This window comes from Aspergillus terreus, genomic scaffold (genome assembly GCF_000149615.1).
Source record: "Aspergillus terreus NIH2624 scaffold_3 genomic scaffold, whole genome shotgun sequence".
Taxonomy (NCBI): domain Eukaryota; kingdom Fungi; phylum Ascomycota; class Eurotiomycetes; order Eurotiales; family Aspergillaceae; genus Aspergillus; species Aspergillus terreus.
The window spans coordinates 2,460,225-2,470,299 of NT_165926.1; the positions used below are offsets into that span (position 1 = coordinate 2,460,225).

Consider the following 10,075-nt stretch of genomic DNA (forward strand, 5'->3'; position numbering starts at 1 on the left):
AAAGTTGCTGCGGGGCGAGCTGGTGGGGGAGCGGATAACGATACGGAGTATGTGCAGGCGGAGTTGTACAGTACATGAATGAGCTGCGTTGCCACATAGCATAAGATATATTAGAAACCACATACTTGCATCTGAACAAGTCAGTTTTGAAGTTTCAGGGAAAGTGAATAGGCAAAGATATCATTTGAAATGGTGAGTTCTGTACATGAATGCTTCCCACCGTGCTTTGTCAACACTCCAGCTCTACTTGGACACCACAGTGGTTAGCTCTATCATGCCATGCAAACGAATACATCCCTTGAAAATCGAATGGATAATGTACTAAGTATTTATGTAAGGACAAAGCACGACTCATATCCAGGGACATAGTGACCAGTGTGCAACAGAACAAAGCGAACAGCAACGCCTCCTAACAAATTTCAGGGTAGAGAGAACATGGTAGAAATGGCCGACCCCGAACATTCGTGATTATGAACATACAGATATCAGGGTCTCCAGAACCGGGGGGAAAGAAGCAGTTGGGAATCCATTAAAACACCGATGGCCTGGGTCATTCAGCGGGTCATCATCGCACCAAAGACTTGTGGCATAGAGGGCGTAATGCCGAAGCCCATGGAGGACGAGGTTGGAGAAAGTCGCGCAGTGGAAGAGACGGTCTCGCCGTGATGGGCTCAACAGCACTTTCCTCCGCTGCTTCCACTCGCTCCGGAACCCTGTTGGCCTATGTCGAACGTCGCGGGGCTGGCTTGTTCGGATTTGGAGGTATCCATTCCTTTCTTGATCTCCGAGGCGAGGTTATAGAAGGCCTTCTCGATATTGATGTTGTTCTTTGCCGACACTTCGAGGAAGGGAATTCCAAGTTCGTCGGCCAGCTGCTGCCCCTGCTCGGTTGAAACGGCTCGCTTCTCTTCCCAGTCGCATTTGTTTCCGATCAGAATCTTGTGCACTCCCTCACTTGCATGTTGCTCGACGTTGGAAAACCACGTGCGGATGTCTAGAAAGTGGCCAACGTGTCAGTGTCAGGTTATCGCAAAGTCGGATCCCGGGCAGACCATACTCTGGAAGGATCGCTCATCCGTCACATCGTAGACAAGCAGTATGCCCATTGCCCCTCGGTAGTAGGCTGTCGTGATCGTTCGGAATCGTTCCTGACCAGCAGTATCCCATATCTGAAGCTTTACACGCTTGCCGTCCAACTCGATTGTACGGATCTTGAAATCAATGCCGATGGTGGTGATGAAAGACGGGGTAAACGAATCCTCGCTGAACCGCAGTAGGCAGCATGACTTGCCCACGCCCGAATCACCGATAAGCAGCAGCTTGATCTGTCCATGCCTGTGTCAGTGTCTTGGCTTCGCAAGTCAAGAGCCCGGACATACCAGAAAGTCATAATTCCTTGTGCCAGCCATTTTGGGCTAATCTGGGGTTCTCCCAAGAGCGAAGTCAAGGGTGGGAAAAGAATCAAAACCAAGGTCTCGGTCGAACGAGAAGACACGCTGAATCGGGACCGGAGGGTAACGCTGGGAGGATCGGAATTGCTCTATCTGATGCCTTCTTTGCTTTATCGCCCTCTTATCTCTCTGGACTGTCTGTCTGGTTGAAATTTTTTGAGTTTGTATCGGTTCTTAGATAGCCTTTTCGAGGCTGTCTGCAGGGAATCTGCAGCCACCGAGCGGTGGGAAGAACGTCGGTCTGTAAGACTCCCAAAGACGAACGAGGTCCGCCGGGATGGGAAGTCAGGGGACGGGCGGGGGTCGTATCGCAACCCGAGTCCGATCAGCTCCCAGGAAGTTGTCAAAGCAAGGGGTTCGGTGCTAGATTGAAAGGGAAAAAAAGAGAAAGACAAGGGCCCAGTGGGATGGCAATGGGGAGCAGATCAGCGGAGTGGTGGTGGCCGCGCGCGAGCGATGAATGAAGTCGTAGGTAGTCCGTAGTCGGTGGTCGTGACTGCTACGCAGCGTAAAAGGAAAGCTAGGGATGTAATGATTATGTGCCTTTAGACGAAACACTCCGTACGGGATCGGTATTATGAAACCCACCGCCCGGTAATGCACCCCACACCATTACATCAGCTGCTCACCACCATGTTGACAGCATATTGTTGTTTACATTTGGATTGCGCCTCTACTGTATTACATTGTCGACTGAGAGAGATCTTCGCGTGGGCTTCAAATCATCGGATCTTGGAACGACTCTCACCAGCCTCGTTGTTGGGCGAAATATCAATACATTCGTACATACAACGGAAGAACCACCTCAACTACTCCGTAACCGCTTGTGATCTTCCCGACCCCGCCACGTCTTGGTCATCTGGGGATTCATCGGTGTGAGGACGGGAGTGAAGATGACCAGGCAGCTCCATTATGAGATTTCCCAACATCATATCACCTGTGTTCAATAATGAGGGGTGAACGGCGATTCGAACAGGATTCGACCGCAGCTGGTTACCTTTTCTTCGCTTGCCAAGGAAGCATGACTAGAAGAACAGGTGGATGAATTCGCTATGGCTTTCTACCCTCTAGAGCGGCCGCAGCTCTCACTGCATCCATTTTGAATATGTCCATCCAAGACGCTCCACCACGCTGAGCTGTCTACGAACATCGCTCCCATTGATAAGATCGCTGACGTCTTGCCGGAACGCACGAAAATCCGCTCCTTTCAGGACAGTCTGCGCTTTCCGAAGCATCGTCTCACTCTCACAGATCAACAACCCTTGACTTTTGTAAGTCAGGACTCCATCAACGGGAGCCGGAGGTTGGGTCAGGGTCCGGTGGACTCTCCTGTACGCGGGTCAGTTCCGAGTGGTTCATTCAGGGGTTTGCAAAAGGGGAATCGCGTACCGCAGGGCATGCCTGAGATCATCCTGCTGTCTGCCCATGCGCAATCCCTTTCGATTGCCGAAAGTCCGCCACAACCATTGCAGGCATGCATACGATACAAGAATTCCCGGGGTGAGTCCGACGAAGCTGCCTGTTGTTAGCTCGGACGTATGAAACCTTTCCTTGCAAAGACTCTACTCACCCAAAAACAAGCTCTTGGCTTCTCAGCAGCGAATCGATGCCCCCAATGGCAATCTCCACGTCTACTTTCGTCTTTTGGATTTGAATCAGAAGGGCTCGCACCAAGTCGCCTCGCACAGTGCCAATGAAAGGAGTTCGTAAGTCCTTTTCATATGCCATTAAAACGGGGGTTAGATCGCCCTCTCGGACTTTATCGGCGACGACACTGGTATCAATCGCAGTATCTCCTTGCCCATGTTTACCGTGGTCAAGAACAAAGTCCACCACCATTCTCTCCAGGCTAGCCCGATCTGCTTCCAGGCTGTTCTTGCTCATCAACGCAATTTCACTCTGTTCATCATGTCGTATGGTCCCAATTAGCCGTTGGATAGGCTCCAGAACCCAGTTTGTCCAGAAGTCCACGGCAGTGGATCCGATGTCAGATATCCAGCTGAGAAGTTCATACCGTCGGCTGTACAGAATATTCAGAGAGGTGCTGGCAGAGAAAAGACCTATCGACAATGGTAACCAATATCGGACGATGCGTGACGGCCGTCCATAAATTTCCATGTTGGACATGGAGGTCGCGGTATATCGTGGAAGAAGGTCCCGGAGAATGGTCTCGAGCCGTTCGATCACTCGCGTTTGTGCTTGGACGGACATTGTCTGTGGCCAGCTTGGAGAAGCACTCGATTGTTCATTGACCGCCGTCAATACGAACTCGGCGCAATCTGGACCCTTCGTATCATCGAGCGCGGTGCGTAAGAGGGTCTCCATCGCGATTACTCCCCTATCCACGGCCTGGTGCCAACTGGAATCGGTATGTGATTCAAATGTAGCCCCCTTTGGCAGATCATCATCCGTCCCAGAAGGGAAAAACTCTCTAAGGAGAATTCCAATGCCAGTAGCGTTGAAATTTTTCATTGCTTTGAGCGAAATGCGTTTCCGACGTACATCAGTTTTCGTTCCGGTCAACATTGACAATAACTTGCCGCGCAGAATACGCTGTTCTCGCTCATTGATACACCGTCGGACAGAATCATAAAAATGTATCCACCCGCCCTGGAGGGATCTTGCCAGAGGGGTTGTCTGAATAGCAGTATAGCCATGGCTATATCGTATCTGCAGGAACTTGTGCCAGAGTCTAGAAGGCGATGTCTGTAAGGCGTATAATGCAATGTACCACTGAGATCCCAACACATCTTCCCAATAGAGGATCTCATCATTTAGCAGGATACCTTGCTCTAGGAACGTGTCCAGCAATGCACTCAATGTCTGCACCGCGGCTTTCCCCGCTACCAGCCACCAAAGGTGTGCCGTATGGGCTGCCAATGGACCCGAATCTGCAAGCTGTTGGATAGAAGAGGGGTCAAGTTTTGAGATCGAGTCGGCGATTTCCTTTGCACGCAACAATGGGGGAGATTCGGGCGGTGCGGAGAGTGAATCAAGTATATCACTGAGAGAGTTTATAGTATGTGCGCAGGATTCAAGTTCATCGGCATTCAGGTTCACGTCGAGGGCTGTCACGGATGAATCGTTAATCTGCTGCTTGAGATTCTCAAGCCGAGTGTCTAAACGGCGGATATTGCTAAGGAATGGGTGTTCCGATCAGCACAGCTCTTCCAGTGCTGACACTTCAGACTCACTCGCGTATTGCTGTCATTTTATATCCTTATTACCACCGACGAGTAGTAGCTGGGCAGCAGCAGACATCTTGGTAGTAGGTGAAGCTCGATGGGAGATGTCGTCACTGCCCACGATGATCATAATGACTAAGCCAGACTTCCGAAGACGGAGAGCGGCCTATTTCCCAAGAAGAAAAAGTTGGTTATTCACCATCAAAAATTGGTTTGTTTGTTTGCTTTATACGCCTCATCTCTTCCTTTTAGTGTATAAACATCTACTCAGGTAGAGTAGTTTAGTCATGAAATCATATTGGTCCATGTTGATATCACGATCACATATATACATAGAACTAGGCTACCTAGTAACAGGGTAATAATGACATACATACGGAGTACTCCGTACTCCATACATCGCTCCAGAAGGGGGTTGGTTATTCATAGATGACCAATTAAGGAATTGGATTTGTGTCCCTCCTCCTCCTAAAGGCCAAGTGGGCTAATATGGAGAGCATCCATCCTCATCAAGAACCACCGACCCAGGGGAGAGAGATATGGGCATAACCGCATCTGGTTTAGATGGTGCAAATCGGAATAAGAATTCGTTGGTAAATTATCATACCATCAAGGGGACAGGCCCAATAAGAGGAGTGGGTTCTTAGAGTGGTGGAGGTGAGGGTATCGGTCCCAATCGGCTAGGGAGTGGTGCGAGTCCGTCCCAGGCCAGGGGTTGGCGGGAAGGGAAAAAAAAATAGAAGAGGTCTCGCCACCTCGGGAACGCTGCTCCTGCTCGCGCTTCCTGTCCCTGAAATACCTCCTACTCACCACCACCATTACTTCCTACCTCAACAACCCATACCCTGTCTACACCTCCAGGGCCGTCGCATTAATTCCTACGTCTTTGTCACACTACCTCCTGTGTGGTCACGCTCTTTCATCATAGAACATCCCGTTTTCTATTGGGTTTTTCTTGAACGTCGGAGTTATCTGGAGCCTCTAGTCTCCTTGGGATCAGGGAGATCTCTCCACGGACACAATGTAAGCCCTCTTTTAGTATTCGGCGCTCCTCGCGCGTACCTGATCGGTTCGGGGTCTGATTGTTTCAGGAATTCCACAACGTTCGCGCCTCCGACGACGTACTGGGGGCAGTTTGACGAAATTTCAAAGTACAACACTCACCTCAATGTTGTTGAGAGACTGTGGACCGCCTGGTATGCTTGGATGCAGAATGATGTCTTGGCCACTGGCATCATGTCGTTCGTCATGCACGAAATCGTCTACTTCGGACGCTCCCTGCCCTGGATCATCATCGATAGCTTGGGTCTGTTGAAAAACTACAAGATTCAGAATGTAAGGACACTGCGGTGAAAGCGAGTCATGTGCCTCAACTGACTCTATTTTCTGCAGAACAAAATCCCTTCGTTGCGAGAGCAGTGGGATTGTGCAAAGTTTGTGCTTCTCAGTCACTTCACGGTAGAGCTGCCCCAGATCTGGTATGTAACTCTATTTCCCATCTCTGTGCCTGCAACCTGTGGCTGACCAGACAACTCTACAGGCTTTTCCACCCCATGGCTCAGTTCTTTGGTCTTTCCACCTCGGTTCCCTTCCCCTCGCTCTGGACGATGGCTTACCAGATTGCCATCTTCTTCGTGTTGGAGGATACGTGGCATTACTTCTCTCACCGTGCCCTCCATTGGGGACCTCTCTACAAGGCCATCCATAAGATCCACCATCAATACTCCGCCCCCTTCGGAATGGCCGCGGAATATGCCTCTCCGATTGAAGTCATGATCCTGGGTTTCGGCACTGTGGGCTGCCCTATTCTGTGGTGTGCTGTCACCGGCGACCTCCACATCTTCACCATGTACGTCTGGATCGTACTGCGACTGTTCCAAGCGATCGATGCGCACAGCGGTTACGAATTCCCCTGGAGCTTGCACCACTTCCTTCCATTCTGGGCTGGCGCAGACCACCATGACCTTCACCATGAGAAGTTCGTCGGCAACTACTCCAGCAGCTTCCGGTGGTGGGATTACTTCCTCGATACTGAGTACAGCCCCGAGGCGATCAAGAGACGTCGTGAGAAGAAGGCGACCGAGGGCAACAAGAGCCTGTGATCGCCTGTCGAATCGTCAAATCCGAGGATTCAATTTTCTTTCCAGCTAGAGGGTGAGACAATGTATAATACCTGTACAAATGGGCCGGTTGGGCCCGCGTTGTCTGTCCACCTACATTCTGCCTTTTTTGAGCATACACATCTAATACATGACCACTTGATTATGCCTCCACGTGCCAACAAAACGGAGCCATCCTTTGGTGTACCAATGGCTTAGCTTAATATGATATCAGTATCTTGAAAACTATCTACAGGAATAGCTTCATCTACCTACCATTGTAGCTCCATCCACGATGATCAACGTAAGTCGTAGAAGTTAGCAATCTCATCCACCTGTCTGATCTACGTATGGTAAGAGATCACTAAAGCCAGTCAGTCCCATTTCAAGTTGTTGACTACCTGAAAGCCCTCCAAGTGACGACACTAAATTTAAGGGTATCTCAGACGAAGCTACCTTACACGAAGATATCCACATAATACACAGCTACTAGGAACAGGTTGCAGTCCATTCCGTACCAAACACCGCATCTTGTCTTCTCGCAATGGAAGAAGTTTCGGTTTAACATGGTTATAAAGTCCCCGAGAACTTTCTTCCCACCCATGAAGATCCATTTTCTTGATATTCCTGGCGAGTGATGGCGAATTTTTTCAGCTCCTCTCGGTTAGTAGCTAACCGGGAACCGCCGAGCCATGTATAGCGGATGGGGCTGCAGCATATTCTATCAGCAAGGGATTGGTTGGTAGTATAAGGTAGTACTCACTCCTCCGGGCGCCGGACTCGCACGACGCACTCTGCAGAAGCGGCTTGACGAAGTTCCGTTTCCCTAAAGGCCTTTAGCGAACGGACGACGACTCCAATGAGCCTATACTTACAGTCGGCCCATAAAACCTGGGAGTAGTGAATTCCCGCCAACAACCAGGACATTCGCTAAAAAAGCAGGATGCAGCCCCGGTGGCAGCACAGACAGGCTCTGCATGATCATATCCGGAATCCCAGCTTGTTTCATGCCAATGTCACTCGGTGTGAACAGGACCTCAGGGACAGTGAAGCGCTCATTGCCCAGGACCAAGAAATCTTCCGATATCGTGTCCGCACTGCCACCAGCAAGAGCGCCTTTTCTCTTCTTTGCGTTCAACATCGGGTCGTGTGGTCGCATAAATCCTTTCTTGCGCGCATTCGGATCAGGGAGAACATAATCCACCGTGATACCTTCGCTAGGGTCCGCTTGCCCACGCTTTCGATTGCCTTTCCACGTCCGTTCCATGTCCCGAGCAAAATCATCACTCACAAAACAGACAGCCTCTTTGACTTCATTCATAATGTATGTTTCGTCCACCATGTTATACTGTCGCATGGATACCATTTCTTTAAGGTAATTCGTAAGATGTTTTCCCCCGAGGTCGATTCTTCTGATCCCGCGCTGGATAGGTTGGCCTTTGTAGACAGGGGTCACGGTAGTATGGGAATAGCCAGAGTCGACAACCAGCAGGCATTCGGCGGGGGACACGACGGAGTCGGCGTTCCGTATGATGGGATCCCCGAAGAGAGATTGTATCTCGTTCCAGGCATTCAGGGTAGGGCCTTGTGTGATTCCAGAAGTCAGCCATGAGAAGTCCAGCTATTGAGTTCGTCCATTTGATACCTACCCATGCATCTATAATAGCCACCAAACCCCCACTCCTCCATCACAATTTCATCTGCATTCTTCTGCAGCGCCGGCAAAGCATTCGGGGCTTCCGTGAGCAAAAGCGTTGTCTCCTCCGGGCTCGTAATACGTAAGTCTTTAGATCGTACGGTTTTTTCATCAAAAAATGAGTGCTCCCAAATTTCCTTCTGAGCTTCCCAGTTGACAATATACCCTTTTTCCACTGGACGCCGAAACATCAACTCATTGCCATCCGCTACATGCGTGTTGAGCTCAGAGCCGACATAAACACGGTTCCCACGAGTTTTGAAGAGCGCGTTAGGGATGACGCTACATCGCGAGAGCGAATTCATCTCATCTATTGCGGTAGGGGCCTCTGGGGCGTGTCCGGCTTTCATCGTATACGCGCCATTGTCGATTATGAAGGTCTTTGCTGGCAAGGTAGGGGTTTTCGCGGCTGTAGCTCTTCCGGAAGGGCGAGGCTTAGGAGCTCCCATGTTATGATGAGTTGGGTCGATCCTATCGGGCTGTAATTTCTCGAAGACGCAGTTCGGATTTAGTAGCTCAAGCTCAGTCACGGTGTGTCGGGAACGTTAGGTGGGACTCTGAAACTCCTCCGTCGGCGTTAGCAGAGATAGCGTTGATACCTGTGCAACGATCTCCCTAGGCACGACTGCCTGCGCGAATTGATATTCGTGCTTGTAAAGTAACCCTGGTAGATATGAAAAGGGTCCATGTGGCGCAGACTTGGAGGAGAACGAATGAGTAGTAGATAGTTTCCGATGACGGAGTTGTGTCGAAGATAGTCGCGGAAGTGGGCCAAATAGACTTGTCTTATATAATAACACCTAACGTAATTCACCTACGAGTCGGCCACACGGTTAAGTCGGCCACCTCACGCGTTTTAGACGCGACCGAAAACCTCACCTATTTCAACCACTAACTATGCCTCTAAAAGCGCGTTAAATTCGAAAAAATCAGTAGAATAGGAGGGGAAGATTCTATTTACTATTTCTACTTTAAAAAAGTAAGAAATCTATATAATTTATAAAATAGCCTACGTCTATAATATTTCTTGCTCTACTTTATAAGATTAGTTTTATAAAGAAGTCTTTCGAGTAGAAAAGCGCGCTAATCTTTATAAAATAATTTTAAATAAAGAGGAATTTCTTATACGATAGATTCTATCGTTAAATTAATATAGAGCTCCTTCTTAGCTATTAGATATATAAAAAATAGCTAATATTCTGCTCGCCGGCCGCGGTACTATATCTATTTAATTAGTTAAAGTTAACTAGATTATAAAATTTATTTAACGTCGCCCTAAAGTTAAATTCTATTTTTCTTAATAATATAATTATCGGCGCGCTAAATACGAAGATTTTAAAATAATTAAAGAATAGTTTAACCGCGTATAAATTACTATAATATAATATAGGATTGCACAGAAAAATATCTATAACTTTAATAAGACTGGCTTCGCTATAGGCCTAGTAAATACTACTTAAGTAATTACTAAAGCTGATTACTATAGCAAAATACGTGTTATACAGCTAGATAATTAGAAATAGATTATTTTAATTAAATATATTAACTCTACTAGTTAAATACTTCCTCTATATATTATCTTTAAAAAGAAGATTTATATAGAAAATTAGTATAAATAATTAAAGCTTCTATTAGATACTAGAC

At 48.4% G+C, this 10,075-nt stretch overlaps 4 protein-coding genes across 4 annotated transcripts; 1 reads left to right on the forward strand and 3 right to left on the reverse strand.

Annotated features, from left to right (window-relative positions):
* Positions 1 to 671: 671 nt before the first annotated feature.
* Positions 672 to 1,409, reverse strand: srgA (Rab family GTPase srgA; the record flags this gene model as incomplete). The annotated part of the gene is made up of 3 exons (XM_001211951.1): positions 672 to 994; positions 1,058 to 1,325; positions 1,380 to 1,409. 3 exons carry the CDS (start codon positions 1,407 to 1,409, stop codon positions 672 to 674), a joined length of 621 nt encoding a protein of 206 aa, XP_001211951.1.
* A 1,397-nt stretch (positions 1,410 to 2,806) lies between these two features.
* ATEG_02774 (NCA2 family protein) lies at positions 2,807 to 4,712 on the reverse strand (the record flags this gene model as incomplete). The annotated part of the gene is made up of 3 exons (XM_001211952.1): positions 2,807 to 2,966; positions 3,022 to 4,519; positions 4,679 to 4,712. The coding sequence occupies 3 exons, from the start codon at positions 4,710 to 4,712 to the stop codon at positions 2,807 to 2,809; spliced, it is 1,692 nt and encodes a 563-aa protein (XP_001211952.1).
* A 1,160-nt stretch (positions 4,713 to 5,872) lies between these two features.
* On the forward strand, positions 5,873 to 6,738 carry ATEG_02775 (sterol desaturase family protein; the record flags this gene model as incomplete). Its single annotated transcript, XM_001211953.1, has 3 exons — positions 5,873 to 5,971; positions 6,029 to 6,114; positions 6,177 to 6,738. The coding sequence occupies 3 exons, from the start codon at positions 5,873 to 5,875 to the stop codon at positions 6,736 to 6,738; spliced, it is 747 nt and encodes a 248-aa protein (XP_001211953.1).
* A 567-nt stretch (positions 6,739 to 7,305) lies between these two features.
* Positions 7,306 to 8,880, reverse strand: arp6 (actin family protein; the record flags this gene model as incomplete). Its single annotated transcript, XM_001211954.1, has 3 exons — positions 7,306 to 7,444; positions 7,611 to 8,319; positions 8,385 to 8,880. 3 exons carry the CDS (start codon positions 8,878 to 8,880, stop codon positions 7,306 to 7,308), a joined length of 1,344 nt encoding a protein of 447 aa, XP_001211954.1.
* Between the last annotated feature and the right edge of the window lie 1,195 nt (positions 8,881 to 10,075).